Source organism: Strix uralensis, chromosome 10 (assembly GCF_047716275.1).
Source record: "Strix uralensis isolate ZFMK-TIS-50842 chromosome 10, bStrUra1, whole genome shotgun sequence".
NCBI lineage: Eukaryota > Metazoa > Chordata > Aves > Strigiformes > Strigidae > Strix > Strix uralensis.
This window is the reverse complement of record NC_133981.1, coordinates 12,541,152-12,565,623: the sequence shown is the minus strand read 5'-3', so window position 1 is coordinate 12,565,623 and position 24,472 is coordinate 12,541,152. Positions and strand designations below refer to the sequence as shown.

Genomic DNA, 24,472 nt, shown 5'->3' with positions numbered 1-24,472 from the left:
GGAAAACAGGCAGATGGCCTTCACGAGACGGCAGTGGATGCTGCTGTCAGAACCTCCACCCCGGGGTGGTGCTGAGTTGGGGTGAGCACGGTGTCCATTGCCCCTAGAGCCTTTCAGCATGTGGCGTGGGCTGGTGGGGCCGGCCAGCATCCTCTGGCCTTTTAGCTTCCAAAACCAAGCAGTGCAGCTCGTGGGACACCTCCGCGCTGGCAGTCACCTACTTGTCCCTCCTGGGGCAAGCTCCTGCTGTGGTCTGCAGAACAAAAACTGGGCTTAGCACCTGAGCTGAGCCCCAGCCTGTGGCCTTCAGGGCTGCACTCCTGGACCTGCTTTTGCTCATCAGACACAGCCATCCAGCCAAACTGAGCAGCAATGCTCTGATAGAAAACGGGCCCGAGGAGAGACGGAGACCGGCTGTGCTGCAGGAGGGAGGCACCGCGGCGCGGCTGAGGCCGATGACAGCTTTCCCGAGGGCATCGTCTTAGAAAGCGGCTCTTCGGAGGCCTGGTGATTCAAGGGGAAAGCTCTGCAACAGTCATTCTGGGAAGTTTCCATTTGAATTGCTGCAAAGAGCAGTTTTTCCATGATGAACAGATTGCTTCAGTTCCCCAGCAGCACTTGGGGGGGGGGGGGGGGGGGGATATCACCGCCACCCCCCTTCCTCCGCAGCCCTTCCTGCACAGGGCCCTGAGTCATCCTGCACCCAGAGGCTCGGCTGACAGGGCTGGGCAGGGTCTGGGTGGGATCCACGCGAGGGGAATTCAGCCCCAGAGCAGCCGGCACAGCTTTGAGGTCAAACGCTTAGAACCAGAGAAAACCCCTCCCCAGCCGACTCCTGATGGGCGTGCACAGAGCCCAGGCCCCCTCCCACGGTGCACTCAGGCTTTTTCACTTGCGAGCTGGGGCTCCGGCACGCTGGTGGTGTCGAACACTTGGACTGTACAGGCAACACTTACAGGAATCCCTGCTGCCCCCCCGCCTTGTCCCCACACCCCCCAGGTATGCTCGTTCAAGGGGGGATGATGCCCAGGTATGCTCTGGGGCACCTCACATTTAACCTGCACCCCCAGAGCAGCACCCCAGCCTTGGCTGACCTTCAGGAGCATTATATTTTGGCACTGCTGTGGCCACTGTGGAGAAAACACCGCTCATCTCCTCCCTGGGTAGACACCAAAATCAGGTTGGGTGCCTCAGGTCCCAGCCAGCTCCAAGGCAAACATCTAAGCGGTCGAGATCAGTGAGGGAGAGGAATCCCACTCCCTGTGCCTCTTTAATCCTATGGAATAATGCATACTATGAAGTGAAATCTGGATCCGGTCCAGCGCTCACTGAAGGCAATGACAGACCTCCCACCGATTTCAATGGGAGCAGGAGCGAGCCGGGGTTTTTAATCAGCGTGGTACCAGCAGCAGTAATAGCTTGTCAAGCCCCAGCGTTACCCGTGCAGCGTAATGCAGCTAGAATACATTAAAACGTGGTTGCCTGTGCCCATAGGTCACATTTCATCTCAAATCACACCAATTTCACAGCGACACGTGCTAATACCATGCGATAATCATCAGCGACTGCTTCCATTCGGGATGAAATATTACCCCCGCTGCGCACCAATCGATGGCTGAAGTAAAGCTCTGCCGGCAGGTTTCCAAACCCCCGCTGCAGCAGGAGGGGAGCGCTGGGAAAGGCCCTGAACGTGGGCATAACCTTATTAATGATTCGGCGTCAAGAATAGAAATAAGAGTTAAATCTTCCCTAAGCTGCTCAGCTCCACATTCGTGTTGTATACATCCTCAGGCAAAAGTGCAAATACGAACTCCGTGCATACCCCGTGACAAGGATAAGTAATATTTCAGGCCTAACTGTTTGCATATTCATCAGTACTTTCAAAGCAGAATACATCTTTGCTTTTTTTCTAGCTGCCACTAAAAGGAGACACACGGCAAGGCTACCAGGAGAGCCCTGCACGGGAGAAGGGAACACTACAGTACTTCCAGCAGCACCACGGGCTGAAGGAAAGATAAAGCCGTGTTGCAGAGAGAAAATTAATTACTCCTTTTTGTGTGACAGCTCTGGCAACAACAGACCACTGCTACCATTTTTGGGCCTGAGCTGTTGTCCAAACAACAATAAAGTGGCATCCCATCCTGGGTAACAGAATAAAAAGCAGAAGTCAGGAGAGTAGATAAAATGGTCCCCGGGGGACAAGCCCAGAGCTTCAGACAGCCAACCCAGCTCTTCCCCAGTCAGCGTTTTCACCCCCACAGAGCGGGGTTCCCCCAGCATCCCAAGGCAGACACCTACCTGCCTTAACCAGACCTGCCTAACCCAGCCATGTTACAGGACAGCGGGCAGCCGGAGTCCTGCGCAGGACTGAGCTCTGTGTGGATGTAACACATCGGGCACAGAGAGGCCGGGAACAACCAGCCCAGGACAGACCCTCTCCACAAGAGGAGATGGGGGCGGGGTGGGGAATCTACCTTGTTATTTTCCAGCACTCCTCAGTGTTGCTTCTTGCAAAGCAGCCCCAAACTCCTCTGTTTCCCCTCAGCTGTGGGGTGTTACCCAGCCTTCCCCAGTTCTGCAGTTTTTAACGAGGCACAGGAGGTGAAAAGCCCCTCCCAGCAGAGCTTTACCACTTTGCCATTTCTGAAGGCACTGGGTGTAATGGCAATAACTGACTCCACGGAGTGATGTGCCCAGAGCAAAAACACACCTGGGAGAAAGAGAAATGTATAAGAAATAATTTATTTCAAAATACCAGGTTGAAATATTACCCTCTCTTTCTTAAAACCACAGCATGGGCATGAGAGTGCAGGCACCCCCTCCGTCATGCCCGCCATTTCTAGCGGTGCAGAGATCCTGCTCCCCCAGCCACCGAGCTCAGGGACGGTAACGAACATATTCATCTCAGGGCCAGTTAGCTGGCTGCCACCGAGAGATATTTGGGTATTTCTCAAGTGCCGTGAAATGCCCAGAGAAGGGCAATGGGAAAGGTCTGGAGCGGGGCAGGGGGGCTGCAAGAGCTGCATCTCCTGACTCTGGCCAGACGCCACGAGTCAGGGTTACAAAACAGGAATACCGCGTGTTGCGTAGCGAGGGTAGGTGTCACCAGCTCTGCTGGCTACAGTTACGCGACCTGAAGTCAGCAGGGTAATTTCACCTCCGGCCCTGCGGTGCTGGGGAGCGGTACACAGCACCGGCTGGGCTCATCCCACCTCTGCCCCCGCCTGCCCAGGCATTCCCGACCCTCTCTTTCCATCCCCAGCATCACACCAACTGTCTAAAGGGAAAAAAAGACTTGCTTAAGACCTGCTGCTTTTTCCACGATGAAGCAGCTAAAGCAGAAACAGCAATTATCTGGTTCAGTCTGGTGCTGCTGGCCTGGAACATGCCATGACAACGTGTTTCTTGTTTCAAAGCCTCTTTTGTACTAGGACACAGTTCAAGGGATCTTGCAATGCCTGCATTTGTAAACACGCGGCACTTGCAGCTACACGCTTTGCAGATGAAAGCCAGGGCAGAGCAGAAGGGCACTTCTCCCCGCCGTGGCCGTGTCACGGCCGGGGGGAGCGCTCCCCCTGGCTCTCTCGGTGTCTGCAGGCGGACGTGCTGATTCAGGGACTCAGGAGCCCTGGGGCTGCTTAACCATGCGTGGTCCTCAAAAGTCATGGCACGTTCAGAAAAATGGAGTCCTGGAAAAGGGAAAAAAAAAAAAAAAGAAAAAAAAATCACAGCAAAAAATGTGCGTCACTGCAGATTATTTTAGGCCCCGGTCCATGCATAATGCAAATAAGCAGCTCCCGGGGTACATGCCTGTAAAAACCATCCAGTCCCATAGCACTCGGTTATAGGAGCTTTCCAAACAGGTGGTGAAAAGCTAAAATTATGTGTCTCTGTGTCCTCAGCGGGGTTAGGAAGGGCCCTCGCTTTCAGGAAGGCTCTTATCCTACCTCCACAGGGCTTGTATAAAACGGGACCAAGACATTAGAAAATTCAAGAGCATTTCTTTCCTTTTGAGGCAATCCTGCGCTCGCATTCACCAAACCACACTCAGCATCTCCACGATCTCCTCTGATCCGCTCCGAACCGGGCTGCCTCCTCGTACTCGCTTTTCATGCACCCTGGCTTTGTTTTTTTGCCTTTTCTAAAAAATCATTGTATCCTCCTTGCCTTACTTCAAGGAGTCGCTCGGGAAGCCCTATTTATGGGTTGAAATGCTGCTGAAAGAGTTATTGCCATGTTATTCAGCTGTTGTGCCAAGCCTGCATGGGGATCGGGTTTCTGCTGAAAGGGTGCCAGGCACGTCTTTTTCCAGGAACCAGCAGCCGTATTTAGCCTCCGGCTGCACATGAAAGACTGCAGTCGGAAACGTGACATTGTGTCAACATTTGAGGCAGGTCAGAGCTGGGTGAGACCATGAAAACAAGTCCGGGGAACTCAGCACACCCCGCCAGCACGGCGTGGCACGGCTGCCACAGCCTGGCGCCATGCCGGGGGTCGGCCCCCCCATCACTGTTCTCCCTCGGCCGCCCGTGTTGCCCCCTCACCGCTTTGTGACGGGATGGAGTGCGCTGGCTCTGCCCGGGGGGGGGCAGGGGGCGGGGGGCTGCCCGCGCTGCTGGCCGGGGATGACCGAGGGCCACCAGACCTTGCTCTGCCCTGCAGAACTCACCTGTCCTGCTGGCGCCTGGCCAGGGCGGCGGAGAAAATCCCCAGTCCGTCATTAGCCTTCGCTTCCTGAATAAACCTTATCTCTTCCACTATTTTTTTTTTTATTTTACAATTTTTTTTCCTCCGTGACTGAGTATCTGGAGCTTCTGTGAGTCCTCCCACCATACGACAAGGTGGGTCAGAAGATGGAGACCGAAGGGGAGTGAGAGCCATGGAAACGAGCCAGAAATCCAGCCATTAACGAGGCTTTAAACACTGCTGTGCTGAGCACCAAATGTTGTCCCCAAAAGGGGGTTACTTACAGTCTTCAGTGAGATCAATATTTAGCCCTAATTAGAACAAATACGACATAAACATCAGGAGGTATGGAGACCCCAAATAAACTAATACAAGCAGGCCTGTGTTTCTTCCTAGCATTACTTAAGCTAACACTAAGCATAGTCTAACAGCAGTCCCCAGGCACCTGCTTCTCCTCCAGCCGGGTCCTGGCAGTGCTGCAGCCCAGGACCGAGCATTTAACCTTTCACTACGTTTTGCGATTCTTCTGCGTTGTGAAAACCTGAAATATCCCACAGAAGCGCCCATGCCCCATCCACGCGTAGGCGATGCCGCCGGGAAACCGAGTCCTCCCACCCATCCTGCACAGGCCAGAGCCGTGCTTGGCCCAGCTTTTGCCTTCAGGGAGAGGTTTGGGGTCCCCTCCATTTTGCATGGAGGACACAAACTGTGCACCGTTGCTGGAGGGGCAGGGAAGGAGCCCGTGGTCAGACGCGTCTGATGATCCCCCCCGGCCTGTTTTGCAGCAGCCTGAGCGAAGAGGCACCAGGCTGCTCGCTACCACCCACAGCGCCGGCTCCAAGTCCAAACCACCAACAGGAGCGCGGCAGCAGGGTGGCACAAGTCCACGCCCGGATTGGGCCCTGCCCGGCGGCCATCCCTCCCAGCCGAACAGGCCCACCACGGAGGCAACCAGGGCTGCAGAGGCAGCTCGGGAGGAGGAAATTGTCCAGGACAGCCCTGGGGCCACCCCACGCCTCACATGCCCCTTGTGCCCCTCGGCCTTGAGCAGAGGGCGGCCATGGCGGGGCAGGCCTGCGGTGCAGGAGTGGCGGTTTGGCGAGGCTCAGGGACACCGGCAAAGCAAAACCACTCTAGAAAGCCCATTTTTCCTCCAGGCAGAAGAGGCATCCTCCACGGCAAGGGGCTGCCACCGCCCCACTGAGCTTGGGGCGGACGAGCCAAAAAGCCAGGCCCAGGGAGCGCAAAGTGAAAGGAGGAGAAAGCAGAAAAGCCAGCCAGGGTCTCCCAGCACCTCTCTTGGATCCGGGGAAAAGAATCCCCGAAGGTGCCAAGGGAGTTAAATAAGTAAATACCCCTGGGGAGATGAGTAATGGGGCCCTGAGCTGCCTCAGGGCAGCTATGGCACAGGAGCTGCTGGGAGCGAGGAGAGCCCCACTCCTCCCCTCGCCCCATCGCGGCTGGATCGGACCATACGAAATGACCCTGCTCCAACATTTAAAAGCACAGGAGGCAAACCCTTATCTTCCACAGGAAAAGAATTATTTTATTAAGTATTTTTAAACAACTACTTAACATTTACTCAAGATAAAAATATGTACAATATCCCACCTTGAAGAAGGCTCCAAAATATAAACACTGTACCTCTCCCTAGAGAAAAAACAAAAAATTCTTCTCTTCAAAAAAACAAAAGACAACCCAGAAACAAGAATACATTCATATTTCTCACTTCTTTATGCTCAAGTAGTTATACAAATAATAGACATCTGAAACGTTTTACCTTTTAATATATTTATATAATATATATATATTTATAACAGGATTTTACAAATAAAGGCAACAACTGTATACCAAAAAAACCAAAAACCAACAACAAAATAAACGTTAGAACACAATCTGCAATCAAGCATAGTGCATCTCAACAGCTGGTGCAATGGGAGGGCGAAATGAAAATCCATCCAACAGGGTTTCTGGACACAAGTTCTCAAAACCAGTAACGAAAAAAAACCCAGCACTGCCTTTTGCAGCGAAGGGGTTTTTTTTAAATTAAATTTTTAAAAAAGCCAAATTGGACATGATGTTCCTGTGCGGAGAAAGACCCTTGCAGTTTAACGGGACAAGTGTCAACACCCTAACCCTCTTTCTTTAATACAGTAATGTGGGCCAGGGTTTACCAAGAAGACTAAGGAATTTAGATGCTCAAACCTCGCCGGGATTAGACTCCTTTGAAAATCCCAGCCTTTTAATTTTTCAAAGGCACTGACAGGGGCATATTCAGCAGGCATCGTGCTGTCGACTTTGGCTGAACTGCTCCCTCTTGCACGAAGCTCTCGACTTGCCCCGCGCAGGAAGCGGCTGCTCACCGGCCGGGCCCCGCCAACGGGACTTGTAAAACCACTTTGATTTCCAGCAGGCCAGACCCGGCAGAACTGTACAGCAGCAGCGAGAGAGAGGCCTGGAGTCAGGTGCAACAAGCAAAGTGATCCTTGGGATATTTTCTCCCCTACCCAGCCCAAACTAGCAGCTCAAGTTACAGGAAGGGGCGCGTGTTAATTTATTTATTAGATGTACGCCATGTAAAGCTTCCAAGCAGCATCTACCTTTTATTTCTTAAAAAAAAAAAATATATATATATATATCAGCAAAGGTGTGGAGAGAAACCCGTCTTAAGTCTACCTGACTGTGCACGATCAAGCAGTGACTGCTGCTCTGCTCCTCCTCCGCTTTCAGCGGCGTTGCCACCACCGCCACACCGTGCCGATCACTCGGATGCTGGCGACTGATGGGCACTGAATCAGTTCAGCTCCAACTACTGGCAGTGGGGCCGTCGCCTTAAAAGCCTTGATGAGAAGTACCATATTTTTATATTCACAGACCCTAAAACCAAGTCTGCCTAATGGAATATTTTTTCACAGCTTTGCAATAGAGTCGCAGCTGACCGAGTCAACTGTTGTTCTGCAGATGCGGAGAGGGAAGAAGGTAAGGGGTAAAGCACAAAACCCTTGTTGGTTTTTTTTTTTTGGAAGTAGTTCTGATTCGCTAACCTGGGCACATCCTTCATCCTTCTCCAAACTACCTGACAAGTCAAGAGAAAAGGGGATTTAGCTTCCTACACGCAGTGAACCTTATCCCCACACCTCAGTCCAGCCAATATATAAAAGTGAAATAGTCTCAAACTAAAAAAAAAAAAAAAAAAAAAGAAAAAAAGAAAAAAAAGTCACACTGCACTTAGTCTTTGGTTTCCAAGTTCAAAGGAGGAATCTGCTTCAAAGCTTGAAGCAGAGCTGAGGAGTCGATAGGGGAATGGGCTGGGACGGGAGAAGGGAGTCTCTGGGGCATCAGCAGAGGCGGGGAGATTTTATCGGGGTTCATGAACCCCGTAAGTGCTGCGGCAGAGGCGGGGAGGCTGGGGTACAAGACGGGTACAGACGCCGGGTACCAGCACTTCTCCAGCATGGGCAGATAGGCTGTTGCGGATGGCGGGATCAAATAGAAAGGCAAGCACAGGGGGGGCTGGTGAGCGTGGGGGCCCAGGAAGCTGCTGGAAGAGCCCATCATGTCGCTGCCAAAAGGGCCCTCGTCCTCCGGCGACTCCAGCCGGCTCCTTTTGGCCGGCGGGTCCTCAGTCTCTTGCTTAATAGAGCTTATTCTCTCCTGGACAGCATACTTGAGTTCGGTATCCTTTTTGAAATACTGCTGTTCGGATTTGGAGTCACTTTTCTCCAGCTCTCCCCCATACCCGCTGTCCGTGTCTGTGTCACTGCCGCTCTGCTCCCCGCTGGAGTGAGCAAATGTCCTCTGGATCACAGGCACGCAGTTCTTCCCGTGTCCCTCCACCGCTTTGGCTAAGGAGACGGGTTTCTCTTTCAAGTCCACCATTTTAGGAGGGATGTCTCCAGACTTGCGGCCGGCTCCGCCCTGGAGCACCTCAGAGGCCATGCGGTGCAGATGGCTGACCAGCTGGGACGACTTCAGGTCCTTCCCATTCTCGTGCTTTGCCAGGTATTGCAGCATTTCCTTGGCACACATCTGGAAACCGGATCGAAACATTTCCTGGCTGGAATCAAGGTTTCTTGATGACAGGTCACCTGAGGAAACATTAACAGAAAGAAATTAAAAATTAACAACGTGCTAAACAGTTCCATTACCATCTTTGAGGCAGACTGGCAGCGATATTAAACTTCAGTTACAGCACAGCTACAGACCTGAACTCAGCAGTCCACCTGAACTTTGCATACGTTCCCCCAATTTCTGCATAAGCGAACATTTTTATTTGAACATCCGTCTGTCCACTCCCACCTAATAACTTTAAACTTATTTTTTAGTTCTGCATTTACCGTATACTCCCCCTTCAACAGGTGCTGAAGTACAGAGCAAAGGAGCGAGTCAAGCTGGTGCCTTCTCCGGGAAACACCCCGGGGAAGGTAGAGAGCACCTCGCCCTTCACCTCCAGGCAGAGCTCCCGGAGTGGAGCACGGCTACCCGCCAGCAGCTCTGCCAACCCCGGGCGATTTTGCTTCAGCTTAAAGCTCTATTGCACTCCCTGTGGCTGCTGGAGCAGTAGAAGGCTCTTCAGAAAAACTAAATTTTACTTTATCAGATTCACGTGAGTGCCACATGCAAAAACAGAAGGAGGAAGTGCATCTAAAGCACGATAAGCTGAGACACCGGGTCCCCTCTTCACCTGCAGAACACGGGCTAGCTTGTTTATAGAGAGACCTAAACCAGGTATGTATAAAAAGCAGATTAACATCTATTTTCAGAAAAAAAAAAAACCACAAGCAAACAAAACTGGGTTTGATCCAAATCTAATAAATGGAAAGATCTGAATGGCTTTGGAGAGAACCTCACAGCAAACCTGGGCTTTAAATAAAACTATTTAAAATCCAATTTAATTTCAAGACAACTCCACAGGGCACTCTACACTGACCACATTGAGAAATGCATCTTTTTTTTTTTTGCGAAAGCTCATAAGCAAAACCAGAGAAAATGACAGCGATTAAAGGCAAGAACTCCTGCCTCCTCCCTTCTTGGGAACGAAGTGTCACAACTGCATTTCAAAGACTCCAAGAGAAAGTCCGTCAAGCGCACGCAGGTTCTCACACGATATGATTTGAATACTCACCTGCTTGTAAACCATTCTGCAAAGCAATTATTTTCTGCTGCTGCTGCTCAATGAGGTTGGTGAGCGCCTTCACGTGCTTCAAGGTGAGCTCGAGAACCACTGCCTTCTCCAAGTGACCTAGAGTCTGGGAGCAAAGGGACAGGTTGGCGCCTGCCGGGGGCTCGGCCACGCGCTGTTGGGGCTGCCGACGCTTTCCGAGGAACAGAGGAAGGACCGACGTGGCTTGGGGAAAAGGCTTAAAGGTAGTGCCTTGATCCTGAACACCGCAGGGCTATAAATGACAATATTCCGCGAAAAGAAGTTAAAAAGCAGGCTGCAAAGAGGCTCTCACAGAGTCCTGCGAGTAATTTTGGACCAGCCACATAGCCCAGAAGGGAATATTTTATTTATCTGTTCTGCTGGCACCGTGACCTCAGCATGGGGGAACCCGGCCGGGGGCTCCCTTCGGCCGGCACTGGAGCGGGTGGGGGGGGGGGGGGGGGGCACAGCCCCCCCGCAGCTCCCGAAGCCACTGCAGGACCACCCCCACCTCCCTGCTCCCGGGAAAGTTTGGGATGCGCTTCCACCGCGGGGCACGGCATAAAAAAAAAAAAATTAAAAATAAATTAAAAAAAACGAATTCCCGCTGAAACGTCAGGCAAAGACCCGGCAGCGGCAGAACCGCGGTAGCGGCTCCGCAGGCGCGGCGGGTCGTGCACCCACCGTCAGCTTGAGGTGCTCGGGCAGCAGGTCCTTCAGCTGGGCGATGCACTCGTTGATCCGGTCTCGCCTCTTCTTCTCGATCAGCCGGTGCGGCAGCTTGTAGGTCTCCTGCGAAGGCAGCGGGTCAGCGCTCCGCGGCGGCGGAAAGCTGCGCGCCCCGCGTGTCTCTGGGTGGGGGGGTGTGTGTGTGTCCCCGGTATCCCCCAATTTACCTTATTGTCCTCGCTCCTCTTTAACCCCCTCCTGGGCTTGTAAACTTGGTACATGTGCGCGAAGTCCAGCCTACGAAACGAAAAGCCCCGAAATTATGCCCGGTTCCCGCGGGTGCGGAGGGGCCTCCCCCCCCTCCCCTCCCCTCTCCGCCGCCCCTCCGCGCCCGCTTACCCCGGCACGTCGCCGCTCTCCAGGGCGGGCAGCTTGCCCAGGCAGACGGGCGGGGGTTGCGCGCTGGTGATCCGCTCCATGGCCGGCGGGGTGTGCGGAGCGCTGCGGAGCGCGGCGGGCTGCGCGGAACCGGGCTGCGCGGAACCGGGGCGGGCGGTTGGGCGGTTCAGGGCGGACAGCTCATTCCGCGTCCGCGCAGCGCGGGCTGAGGAGCGGCGGAGCGGCGGCGGGCCGGGTTAAATGCGGGCGAGTGGGTGGACGGGAGCGACGTGCGTTACCCTGTGACTGCCGGCACGTCTGGCGGCCGCCGGGGCGGCCCCCCCCGCACCCCACACCCCCCCCACACCCCACCCGTGTCACATGAGCCTCACGTGGCGCCGCCGCGCAACGTGCCGGGGGGAGGCGGGGCCGCCCCAGGGAGGGGGGGGGCGGTGGCAGCGCTTCCCCCCCTCCCTCCCCACGGCGGGATCTCCGCCTCCCACCCCCACGCGTGTCGGAGGGGCACGGTGTCCCCCGCGGGGCGGGGAGCGGGGGGGAGTGTTGTAAAAGACCGCTGCGTCTTACCGAGCTGCTCACAGAGACCAGGGCGGGGGGGGGGAGAAGAACCCCAAACCCACCCCCAAACCCCCGTTGGCATAAACAGAAACCCGGCTTCAATCTGCCCCCTCCAAACTTTGGAAGCGCGGGGTGGGGGGGAAATAATGAATGGCTCCAGGTGAACGCCGGGATCGCAGAGTTTGAGGACGTGTCGTGGTTTCGCAAAGCATCTGCAGCGCCCGGGTGCGAAAGGCGAGGTTACAGGGGTGCGTTACCCGCCGGAGCGAAAGCTCTTTCCATGAAGGGCTTGGGTCATTTTCCCTTCGACTGCCGAACGAGTAGAGGCAAGCTCATCAGATAAAAAACGCATTTACCGAGATAAGGTAACAGCAGGACTCCAGCACAGAGCCTCTGCGAGAGTCCTGGCCCATTCCGCGGCGGGAGGAATCTGAGGTCAGGCGGCGTGACGTGAGAGCACAAAGCGATTTTATAGGGGCAATGGAGACGGGCCTTTTAAGGCTCACTGCCAGCGGAAGGTGCATGTCGTTACCGGGAGGAATCCCGAGGGAAGCCAGAGCCTGGCTGAAATCTGCTAGCTGTAAAAGTCAGGGTTATAAAACCCCAAAAGCTCTTTATCGGATCCCAGCTGCATCTCCAGCATAAACAACGCAGTGCCGTACCAGTGACCGGGAGCTCCCCAGAAGCAGATGCTTGGGTTGGCCCGCTCCGTACGGTTCATTCTCTTTCTGCCCTGAAGACCCAAGCTGCTCTTTTCCAAACAAATTTTGTGTCCGAGCCTGCAAACCTGGTGTCTACAACTATGATCTGCTCACCAAGCTCGAGGGTCCGCTGGGATGCTGCAGATCCATCTCCCTGAGGAGGAGAGGGGACTCACGGAGTGGAATTGGGGGCAGGATCACAGCTCCGGGCTGGGGGCTTTGCAAAACGGAGGCTGTCTTCCTTACAGGCACTGAACAAATCCAGCAGTAACCATCAGACAAAATGGAAGTGATGTGCTTGTCCCTTCCTGCAGTTCAGGGGAAAGTAACCAGTGTAAGTAACGGGTATGGAATCAGGTGGTTCATTCTCTGCCCTGAAGACCCAAGCTGCTGTTTTCCAAACAAAGGGTGAAAAAAAAACCCCATATAAGTTTTAATCTGCCCCATCACTGACCCCCTGTCCAAGGCAACCGAAATAATTAGAGCTTGCTGCAGCTGATTGCTAATGAAAAATGAGGTTTGGGGCCAACCTGCTCTGCATTTTAAGTTCAGACCCCAAGTGTACGTGGACAGTTTCATGCCCATGAATTGTCTGACTCCTGCACGCTCTTTTAGCTATTCGGTACATTCCTGCAGTGGGTGGTGAGCTACAAATCAGGGTCAGAGGTAATCCCCAATTATTTAGCCCTTTTACTGTTCTCGTGCTTGCCAAACAATTCTCCATATCAGGATTTACTCATGACCTTAAGGGACGTTGCCAAGGATTTAGGAGTCCCCCTAAAAAGAGGATCCAAATGAAGTTATTACATTCTTGGGCATCCAAGTTAGATTGCTGGAGAGTCGAATTACATCTTCCTGGAGATCAGTTTTCATAAGCTAAAGCTGATGCAATCATCAATTTGCCTTCTCGATTTTGTTTGCCGAATCGTTTCTACGTGGAGGGCTCCTTTACAACATACGATTAAGGCAGTAGCGAAATGTTTAACAAGGCTTAATTTTCTAAAGCCCTTCGTCGAGCAGCAGGTCTCCCGAGCACTTGTTTCAGAAGGGCTGAGAGTCACAGGACAGCGGCAGCTCGCGTCCAAGGGGGATTTGCAGTTATTTACAGGCGCGGTAAAAGGCAAGCGTTTGGGAGCCGGTTGGAAGGTGTGCTGAAGGCGGGCGGGGGGGGTCAAGTCCCAGGACCTGCTGCTTCCCCGGGACCGTCCCCTTCCGACCCACAGCGATTTGGGGGGAAATGTGCCGAAAATCCCTGGCGCCGACGTCTGATCGGAGCCTATGTGGGCAGCGCCGGGAGTTAACAGATGGGTTGTGGATTCAAGCTTACGATAAGGTTACTGAGGGTGGTTTTGTTTTAAAATGTCTCTTACTTAATATATCCATGAAGGCCAGGCATGTGCCTGTGGCCTGTAATCAAATCGCTGACTCTCCCTCTGTCTCATTTCCAGCAATCTCGTTTCAGGTTACTGGCACCGGAGGTGAAAGAACAGCCACGTCTTGGCCCAGCAGCCAAGGCTGGACGCCGAGGTTACGCTGTGCGGGAGCTGCTGCGCGGATGCGGTCAGCCCTCGGCACCTGATGGACGGCCTCAAGGCCTCAATAATTAATACCCATTACTTTTTGCAGAAGGAGAAGTTTCCGTGAGAGCCCAATTGTCTCTAAGAGAGCTGGGGAGCAGGGTGCACGCTTGTGCTCAGTAAATGTGCTGGCTTTTCTCCTGAGACAGGCGGATCTCTAGCCGCAGCACCGGGCTGAAAGTGTGAAAGGACGGGTGAAAGTGTGAAAGACCGGGCGAAAGGAGTCGGTGGGCAGCCGGGTGCTGCTGGCTATGGGGACGGTGCCTCCGTCGAGCACCCACCGCCTCGCTGCAGCCTGAGGTCTGCGGTGCTGCAGCATCTTGGTCAGCGTAGGATGTACCGAGGCAGGAGCGCTCAGGATCAGCAGCTCCCGGGGGAGCTGCAGGTCTGGTTGCCCCCCTCCCCGTAGCGTAGGAGAGCCCGCGCCTGTCAGCTGAAGGCAGGGTCCCAAAAGGGGACTTCACAGCGTAGGAGCTAAGGAGCAGTTCGACACCCACCAGGGCTCTGCCTTGTCCTTCTGGTAGCCTGCAGGTAGTTGCAAAAGCTTGAATTTAGTGCGAAATCTGGTGGTTTCAGCTGCGTGCGTGTGTGACTCACTATCTCAATAGCACAGCTGGCCACACTCGCTGCCGCGATGAATCGTCCGCACATTAGAATAAGTTGAGATTTAATATTGCGAGTACGTGCATCCATCGCTGCTTAATTACACTGGTTTAGGCTACCATGGACTTGTTTGGATAAAACACTGGGAAAACCTAGCGAGAGCTGTTGTGTCTGTGGAGTCCCGGGCGAGCAGCAGGCCCTCCCTCCGGCGCTGCCCTGGATCGCTGCCGGGCACGTGAGAGCTGCGGGTATGACGCTGGCACCGCTCACTCGGCGAAACTCGCCCGAGGACTGTTCAAATGAAAGCCATTCCCTTCTTTGAGCAGAGATGTTTGCCAGCACCCAGCGTAGCAGTGGGAGGAATCTGTAGGTGGAAACTATTTGGAAGTGGCAAAATTTGTGGACATTACAATTCATAATAAGAGACTTTAGCCCACTTTGATACTCTGTTTAATAAAACATGCCGGCTTCCCGGTGACATCCTGCCCTGCCTCACACTGACAGCCAAACCCAGGCCGCTGTTTAACCAGTTCCCCGCCGGCTGGTTGCACCATCTCGTGAGAAAGAGCTCCAGGCGTGCACACACTGGGCTGCGGCCTCTCCCGCCCCGACCCTGCGAGCACGAGCAGAGCCCCGAACCTCTGTCCGTGCATGGCATAGGAGCCATTTCAAAGGTGATGGATGTCCCTGCTGCTGTGCCCGGGCTGCACGGTCTCCGTGGGGGACAGCGGGGGGTTACTCGCCCCGTTTGGAGCTGGCCGGGGGGCAGCTGCGGGCAGGAGAGCCGGGCTGCCAGCCCATCCTGCTCAGGGGCAGGAGTTGCTTCTCCTCCCAAGTGACAGAGCTGTCTGGTGGAGGCTTTGCACAATGGGATCTGATCACATTCCTCCTTCTGCCTAACATCAAACAGTGAGTCAGCGATGAAGCCTCATCAGATGTCTCTGTGCTTCAGCTTTCATATCTGAAAAGCAGAAAGGATGGTGCTCTGCCAGTATGCAAAGCAAAGAAAGTAGGGTGCCTTTAGATCTATGACTTAGAAAATACCACAGCTTTTAACGACAGCATTATTTATTTTTCGCTGGCATCCCCATAGCACAGCAGGAATCAATATCACCAGGGCTCACAGTCTGGGGAGATTCTGTTCTTTCTGGGGGATGCAGGTAACAACAGCTACAGGGCCAAACTACATTACACCTGAGTCAAATATTAACATAAAAAGTATTCTGAACTTGCTAACTGGATTAAAAAAATTATACACACACCCCCCAAAAAATAATAAAAAATAAAGCCAGAACAGGAGGAAGAAGAGACCGGGAGTATGCTCTTCCTGCAGTTCATGTCAGGACACAGATGAGTTAAACCTTGACCCCTGAGCCCGTTGGACGAGGTCGGTGCGATCTGTGTGCTCATGGCGTGTAAGGTGCCCGTTGATCAGCCCAGGAAGCTGGTGGGGGCAAAACCTGGCAGGTGGCTCAAGCAGCGCCATGGGGAACCCAGCTGAACTTCTGCAGGGACAGTCAGCTCCTGGGGCTGTGGATGAGGGAGAACAGGCCCGTACGCTGCCTGTGGACTTGCTAAGCCCAGCCTGGTCTTGGTAGGCTTGTGTGATCCTACAGGATTGAGTAGCTGCTGGCGAGGGAGCGGGATGCTCCTGCGGCTGGCTGAGGGCTGCAGTTGTCCCAGTTAACCAGGGGTTGCTTGAGGTGTGCGGATGGCTGACTACGTTGGGAGAGAAAAAGGGATTATTGGCACTCTTAACTTGCCAGCAGTTAACGAACATTTGGCCCCTTTGAATAAATGGGATGGAAAGAAAACGCAGGCGGTAGGGGAAATGCAGGTGCACGGGCTTCTTAGTAACAGGCCAGACAAACCATACACATGAGATTGTTTCCTAGTCATGCAGACTTAAAAAACACTTGGACATGAATATCATTAAGCTCTGGGGTAGTCTGGAGCAGCCGTGGGAGAATGTAACCAGTCATTTTCTAAATAAGAAGCCAAACCTCTGAATCCAGATCCACCTCCTCCCAAACTCCCGGTCTGATCCCACGTGCATCACGAGCCAGATGTGGCTTGGGCATTACTCCTGCTGCAAATTCAGCTGAAATAAGCACAAACAGGAATTAAATGGAATAGGAAATATTCACGGTGGATTTGTGCCTAATCAAGATTACACACAGTTTTGCTGACTACGTTCCTCCGGTGTGAAATGGGACTGCTCCGCACTGCACGGCTGCCCTGATGCCATGCTGCAGTTGGGCTCCGCACCTAAACAGCACCTGGAGGGGAACGTGCCCGTGTTTACACAGAAAATAGAGCCCACTGGGACAGAGAGGAGGGCAAAGCACAGCCAAGGCATCCCTACGAGAAGTACTAGTTGACAGGAATGTCTCTCATAGTGCCCTTCCCTCTGTATCAGAAGTGATCTGGCTGAGAAGTCCTGGAGCAAACCACAACTGAGGGTGTTGCTGTCTTCCCCAAATACTTTCTCTAATGAGGTTTTTAAATAGTTTTGCCCCGCCTACACTGGCAGCCAGAGCACTTTCATCTCCAGGTGAATGGGAACCGAGGTGGGACTCTGCTGTCTGCTGGGGAGGATCATTTCCATATTGCAGCCGAGGCAGCGAGGCTGGCAGGCAAAACCCGTGCGGTGGCAGGGAAGTGCTCGCTCTCTTCTCAGAGATGCCGGCTGATCGTGGCGCAAGTATTAACCACGTGCATCACTGTTTGAAATGCAAAGAGCACCCCGGCAGTGTGGGTTCACGGGAGAGGAGGTGTGTTTCGGTTACACCTTTGCGTCGATGAGAACTGTGCATCAGCCAGGAGGTAGCTGCCGTAAAAATCAGGTTTATTAACAGGACTCAGTTTGTTGCAACCTGTACCTACGGCACTCCAAGTAACCACACACCTTTCGTTCTTAGGTGGCAAAGATCACGTCTATCCTAGAGGTTTTTTGGTGGGTGTTGGAAGTATTTTCCACGTAAATGCATCTCGCCCCCTCCTCCTCCCCTGCACTGGCTGCCGGCGGAGCAGCGCTGACGTGCAGCCTCGGAGGCGAGCGCTCACCCACCCTCTCGCACACAGCTGAAGAGGAGTCCGAGACTCGCCTTGTGCCTCCGTGGGTTTGTCTCCCACGGGGATGCCAGAGGACGTACGGCGTTGGCCTCACACAGCCACTGTGTGGGGCTGAGTATGGGATCTGAGGGGTCAGACAGTGCTCTGAGCATTTTTTGCTAAGGGAAAAGAATAATTTCATCACAAAATATTCACATGGGATAGATCCCAATAATCTGGGGAAATATAAATGGCCACACAAGCTCAATACAACTGTCCCTTCTGCTTTTATAAACTGCACATTCGTGTAATGAAAATAAAGTCCCGGCCCTGAAGAGCTGTGAACATCTGCAGCTGCTGCCCAGATGTGGTTGCCTGGAGCCTCTGCAAAGGTTGCAGGGGAAAACCCCCGTCTGCCTCGCACGTAACACCAAAACAGAGGACAGAGGTTTCGTTTTATAAACCTTGACCAAGGAGACATTAGGTGCCTTTGATCTCCAGATATAAAAATGATCTTTTGATTTAAGATTATGAAAATGAATAACCATCTGCTAAGAAACAGCTATGGACCCACGTTTTATTGAGGCCATATGGTGTCCAGGGCTTCTACGTATGAATTCAATTAGCTGCTTGTCTGCGTCAGTAATTCTGTATCCACCCAGTCATGTTTTTGGAACAAATATTATAATATTCCCATGGATCCTCCAGACAGTGGGAGGTGTTTCCTTCACTGTGAAGGTTTTGGGAAGTGATGACTTTGTCTCATTTTCATCTTACCCTGCTCTGCATTTCCAGTCCCTTGCTTCTCAAGGCTTGGAGCTTTCCCCGGGATCTCTGAGCCAGCTGCGGCGCTGAGTAAAGACATCCCGGACTCCAGTTTGCCCACCAGGGCTCATGTCACCCTCCTGGGGAACCTCTCCCCTCCACCTCTCCTACACTGGGCCCAAGTCTGTGGTGACTTTGAGAGCATAACCCATTTCTAACCTAAGCTAGATCTAGTCCCCTAGATCTCCAGTCTCCTTTCCACAGTGCTTACCAGGGGTTTACTCAGGGCTCGGCTCTGCTGAGAGCTAGGTAGCTGTTGCCACCACTTTGCAATCTGGCAGGGTGGCATGATGTAAAGATACAGACCTTCTAATAGGGTGCAGAAGGGTGGGAATGACCAGTTGCCTGACTGGCCACCAGCCCCCGCGGACGGGCGGCTTTCCTGCCTGGGAAGCCAGGCTATGCAGAACCCAATTAGCTACTACGATCTTTCAAATCTAATAATCTGGACGTCCCTTTTTTTTTTTTTTGAAGGTGTGGCTCAGTACCATGCGTTACACCCAGAAAGCTGCAATATTTTTGCACTGATTTGCCTCTTTGCAGTGTTGGAAGTGGGAAAAATCCTGTTACAGGAGCAGGCTGGGCAGAAGCCCCGAGAGCAGCAGGTTGTAATTAGGGGCTGGAAGGGCCTCGCTCCCAGACCGCACCTTCCTCTGCACCCTGGTAATTCATCTGCACAATTGAAAAATGCTCCTGAGCAGAAAGTATCCCTAGCAAAGGGATGGTATTTGTTGTTTTCTCCTGACTTTTTTGTGGAGGGATGGGGTTGTCAGTTAAGTTGCTATTTATAGACATATTTCTCAAAAGGTTTTCCTTTTTCCCTCTTTCTGTGCACATACTAGTGCAGCAGAGATGTTGCAGGGTTTAGCTTAGGCTAATAGAAACCAGCTTTAGTAGAGCCCTGCATTATACCAGAACAACCCAGAACAGCGATTATCACAGGAACCACCACTCAGACCGGGGCTGTTTCCTCCTGTGAGGACACACTCTGCAGAGAGACCCCCTGCACCCCCCAGTCCCCGGGGCTAGCTGTGAGCTGTTGCCCCTCTTTCCCCCACCCCGGGGGCACAGCCAGTGGCTCCTTCTCTGTAGAAAACCACTTCTGCCCAGGGCTGACCGGGCTCCTTCACAACCGCCATGGGCTTGACGCCACTGCCGCCCCGGTCCTCGCCTGCAGCATGGGACCCTCGGGGCTCCGGCGCCGGCTGCTCCCCATCAGCTCCAATGCCCACTCTGGGTGTCTAACCCTCCCCAGGCTGCCGTCACAGGTTGGGAACATAGTTTGGAAGGTGGGTCTGCGGCCCTGGCACACACCTGGGCTTTATTTACTACTTTTTTTTTTTTTCTTACCAGCATTTTTTTAATCTTAATGTGATACAGTTTCTGTCTAGTACAGCTGGTGGAAGGGGCCAGCCAGCTGAAACATCCTGACATCCTTGACATCTATAAAACATGGTCTTACCATCTATCTGAACACTGGGCCAGGAGCCTCTCGGACTGTCCTTCCTCTGCTACCCGGAGAAAATTTGGACCAGGATGCTGCATTAAAATCCGTGGCCCACATTGCCCTGCTGCCCAGAATGGCACCATCATGCAGCGACCACCCTGAGCTGCCCACGGTGGCGTCTCTCATTTCAGGAGTTTCTCACCAATGATCTGTGTTTGACAGTGTTTCAAGAGCAGCTTTGCCTTATTGGTACGTGGTCACGTTCCTTCGGTCTGATGTCGTTGCTGGGAATTGCTGATTTTATATTCCTGTCAGTACAGTCTCACGCGGATCCTTGCTGCCAGTGCTGGAAGGTCCATCCCCTCCCGCCTTGCCTGGGGACCAGCCATGGAATCAATGGTCCCTCAGCGCACGCTGTGGCTCCCGTGCCTGGGAAACCCAGGGGGCACCTTTGCAGGCTGGCTCTCCTTGTCATTCTGCATGGCTATAATTAGAGACTTATTACCAAATTAGAGGATTATAAGCATAATAACGCATGGCAAAACTACTAATTTCCAAAGATTTCTCTTTTTTAAAAATAAAAGATCAGCCCTTTGCCAGATGGATTTTCCAAAGAAGAAGCTGCATGAGGAAAGAGCAGCAGAGTGGAGGGATGAGAAAATGGAGCAGGTTCTCATTAGGGTGCATCGCATGTAATAATTACTCGAGGAAGCACGGGGATGGCAGGGCTCATTTCATTCTGGATCCCACAGCGACTGCAAGCTTGCTTGTGTGTGCAGCTCCTACAGGCCTGGAATATAATTTTACAACTCTGTCTAACCTAAACATCCCTTGCCCTTTCCTTCCCAGGAACTCTCGGGAACCTGTATCTGATCCAACACGCCGCTTGGTTTTTTTACTTCCCCTTGGTGCTGAACTGCTTGATAAAGCAGTTACTGCTCGAAAATGGGATTTGAGGCAGCTAGTTCAAATCTGACACCCATCAATGTGGATTAGTCAACTTTACGCCACAGTCATCACTCTGGCTTCTCAGCCTCCCCTGACAAAACTCACATAAGCATCCCCACAATGCTGTTACCGAGTGTTCTGGTTTTCCATCCTCATGGTTCGTGGTACTCAAGGGACCCACCAAAGACCCTCTGATCCGCTGGCAGGTCCTTTGGGACTCCCTTACCACAGCCCACACCAGCTCCAAAAACTTGGGTTCCCAAAACTCAATGCAGAGCCTTCCACAAATGCTAAATCCATCTACCCCTGCCCATCGCCATCACACATTGCTAACATCACCCATTTCAAACTGTTTTGAGGAGGGTGAAGAGTTGGCTAGTTGAAGCCAAAGTTGTGACTAATATTTTTTGGGGAAAGTACTTTATGTCAAAACAAGTGAATAGTGGAGACATGTGGTACGGAGATGTGTGGAGGTAGGGAGGGGCTTTTTTGTGCCAAATTTCCCTTTTCCCTAAAGGGAGAACCCAAGTTGCCTTATTTCTTAATGTAGAATGAGACAGAGAAGGAAAACTTCCCTCTTTACTTCTTTTAGATCCTTGCATTTCTAGAAAGCTGCTGAATCACACCCTTATGATAGGCTGTCATGGAAATGGGCCCCCTTGGCTTTTACTCGTGGCCACCATGGGCCAGCCCACCAGTTGGGTTTCACAGCCGGTGAAGCCAGAAGAGCCCTTTACGTTCCTCCTGTCTGACCCCGTGTCATGCAGGCTGGAACTGTGACTGCACTACAGCCGTCTCTTTTTCTCATTGCTCCTTCAGATTTCAGGCTGCAGGTTTTAGGCTTCCCCCAGCCAAAGCGAGCTGGGCAAGCAGGCACACACAGAAACCTGTAAGAAAAGTCACTTGAGTCCAGGCCCAGGGGCAACTGGTGCATCCAGCAGATGACTGCAACAGGCTCATTCCTTATCAGCTATGAAGACGAGCTGGAGTCATCAGGTATGTTATACGGAAACATTTGGGTTCTGTGACTTCGTAAGTGAAATAAACCCAATTCTTCTTAGTCACTTAGAGCAGGCAAAGGACTCAGCCCTCGTAACTACTTTGCTTCCAAAAGTTATTCAAGCCCTATGGAGCCACATATATTTGCTTGTTAACTATGTGACTGTAATAGCAAAGCCTCCTTCCTCTCTGTCAAGCTACAATGTGGTATGTAAAATGGCAGTGCCTTTTATAGCCCTGTGCCCACAACGACTCAGCAGCAGAAGTCATTTCCTATTTACATCAAAAAAAAAACCACCCAGTTCAGCAAAGATTGCTACGACTCCAGCCAGCAAGGTGCTTTCTGCAGGTGTGGAGTGTGATTCACCCTCCCATCAGCAGCCCGGGGCCTGGCTCCAGCCAGCACCCTCTGCCCACAGGTTATCTTCATCCTCCGGCTCCTGGTGCTTCCCCTGGGCCCGGGCAATTCCAAGCACACCCAAATAAAGTCCCAAATCAATCCTGTCTGGCCTCACCCTCTTTCTCAGCAGAGAGTTTGGATCATTTCCATGTCTCTTTTTCTCTTCCTCCCACAGGAAGTCCTTCTTAAAAGCAACTCCCTTTGAAAACCTGAGCCAGAAGGTCGGAAGTCGCCTGCCTGCCCAGCTCTCCTAATCTCTCCTGATTAGAGTAACAACCCTACAAGCCTCTCCTACGACCCAGACCCAGACGGGCTTTCCTCTTCCCTACCAGACAGCATCCCCTTCCAGGGACCAGCCCTGTTACCAGCTCCTGCCCTCATTAACCCTTTCTCAGCCCCTACACTCTCAGCTGCACAGCCCATACGTTGGGAGCACCAGGTGAGCTCTGCAGCACATGGAGGGAACACGTTCAGGGACATCTGGGCCTGTTCCCACTGATAAATACACTGAGGGAGCAGCGAATTAGGGACAGCACACAGAAATAAAACATCCCTGGCATAAACAGCTGGCTGAAGCCCGTCAATTTTGGCTACTCTTTCAAAACTCATTTGAAATACTAAAATACACTGATTTTTGCTAGCCATCCCTTGGGAATGCTGGTATTGTTCCCAGCCAGCAGTGAGCAGCTGTCAGGATGCCCAGAGCATGACACGACCGGCTCAATGCCTCTGGCAACTCCAGTTTCACTGGAAATTACGGTGCTGGGCTGGACAGCCTGGTTGCTGTGGCTTTGCCACCGTCCAAGACTTCAGCCCTCTCGGTGCTAACGCACAGCAAAAGGCACTTCCTGAAGACAGACTAAAAAAAAAAAAAAAAAAAAATAATTTTATCACTGTCAGCTAACCAAAACGAGGACTCGTTTCAGATAATCTTCAGAGATAGGTACAGGGGAAATACAAACCAGGCAACCTCAGGAACAACCCACCTTAGCAGAGATTGTTCCAATAATCATTTTGGCTGCAACTCAGCGTCACCAAAATTAGAGAGGTTTGAGGTTAGCTTTTCAATATGAGAAGCCATGTCACATTGTGACTAGATACTGTGCTGAAATTCAGCTGCCGGAATTATGGAGGTGGAGGACCTTTATTTAGCCCCATCCTCCAGATTTCCAGCAAAACCCCTCTCGGAGCATGTCAGAGTGCTGAGTAACAGGACCAGTTCAGCTGACTGCCATGACCTCCTCCAAGCTGCTTATCCTTGTGTATTTTGGATACCCAACTATTTTCATCAGAAAGTAACTTCCTCAGAAAGGTTAGTGGGAGATCTTTAGTTTTTGTTTTCTTATGGGTTCTTTAAACACAAATAAATTCTATTTCTGTTTGCAAAGAAAACTCCGAAACCTCCTTTAACCATAAAATGATTTTGAAGCATATTCTGCATTTTCTTCAGCGGTGCTCTTGCCTCTCCTACGGCCAGCCACGGCTGTCATTTTATTCATCATTTAGAAACGTTTACAAGCACGATTTTGTGCAGTGCCGGGGTCACCACACCCACTACCCACATCCACACAGCCAACTTTCCAGAAAAAAGAAATAATAAAAAAAAAATCTACTTCTTTTGGCGTCTCATTCCCACTACTCAAACATTACCAATCTGGGGTGGAAATTCCCTGGCAGGAGCTTCTGTTTCCATTCTGCACGTTCCTGAGAAAAGTGGTGGAGAAAGTTTCAGGAGATGAGCTGTGGTGTGCTAGAGCCGCAGCCTCACCCAGGACTCATGCAAACTCTTTAAATGGAATCCGAGCACTTATTAAAGTTGGGGCAACAACGGGGACTGCTTCAAGACATCTGATGTTGCTTGACCGAAGCCAGCGGTGCTCTCCTCATCGCCTGAATGGTGATGCTCTCGGCCTCCAAGGTAGAAGACGCTGTGCAGTTCTGTGAAGAGGTGGGTGCACCCATGTGCCCTCCATACAGCCAGCCAGCCAGCCAGCCGTGCCAGACCAGTGCTCGGCTCACACGGTGGAAGTGACAGCCTTCATCCTTGGTCAGGAGAACGTGCAAACACACAGCACTGCCACGTCAGGAATCAACTCCTGCCTCTGGCACAGGTGCCAGCTCCCAGTCAAGAACAAGATGCAGGTGGCCAAAGGAAGGCCCAACCTCCTTCCCACCCCACCACAGGATGACCAGCCATTTGTGGTACTTCGCTGGCTCAAGAGGCCCCTTTTGCTCACGCACAACGTTCCCTGTGCACTGTCTCCTCCACTCAGTGCTGCCACAGAGCTGTAGCGATGCCACCGGTGCTGGCAGGAGGTGGCAGGCCAAGGCAGGAGCACGGCCACATCACTGATGGGACATTCATGACCCACCATCCCTCACCACCGCTGTCCTATCTTGTTTCTTTCCAATTGCAAGACACGGAAAACCCCCAGAGCCTGACACCGGCCACGTACCAAGGGCAGC

General features: G+C 52.5%; 1 protein-coding gene across 1 annotated transcript; it reads right to left on the bottom strand.

The window, feature by feature from the left end:
* Positions 1–6,206: 6,206 nt before the first annotated feature.
* BHLHE40 (basic helix-loop-helix family member e40) lies at positions 6,207–11,186 on the bottom strand. The gene is made up of 5 exons (XM_074879215.1): positions 10,898–11,186; positions 10,726–10,795; positions 10,514–10,621; positions 9,812–9,935; positions 6,207–8,774 (listed from the first exon to the last, which is right to left on the bottom strand). The coding sequence occupies exons 1-5, from the start codon at positions 10,975–10,977 to the stop codon at positions 7,915–7,917; spliced, it is 1,242 nt and encodes a 413-aa protein (XP_074735316.1). The 5' UTR covers positions 10,978–11,186; the 3' UTR covers positions 6,207–7,914.
* Positions 11,187–24,472: the final 13,286 nt, after the last annotated feature.

Bases quoted from the DNA above. Each gene is read 5' to 3' on its own strand.
- BHLHE40 (XM_074879215.1), bottom strand. From the start codon at position 10,977: ATGGAGCGGATCACCAGCGCGCAACCCCCGCCCGTCTGCCTGGGCAAG. The intron at 10,796-10,897 runs GTAAGCGGGCGC...TTCGTTTCGTAG, and splicing joins GAGAGCGGCGACGTGCCGGG to GCTGGACTTCGCGCACATGT. The intron at 9,936-10,513 runs GTGGGTGCACGA...CTTTGCTCCCAG, and splicing joins CCGAGCACCTCAAGCTGACG to ACTCTAGGTCACTTGGAGAA.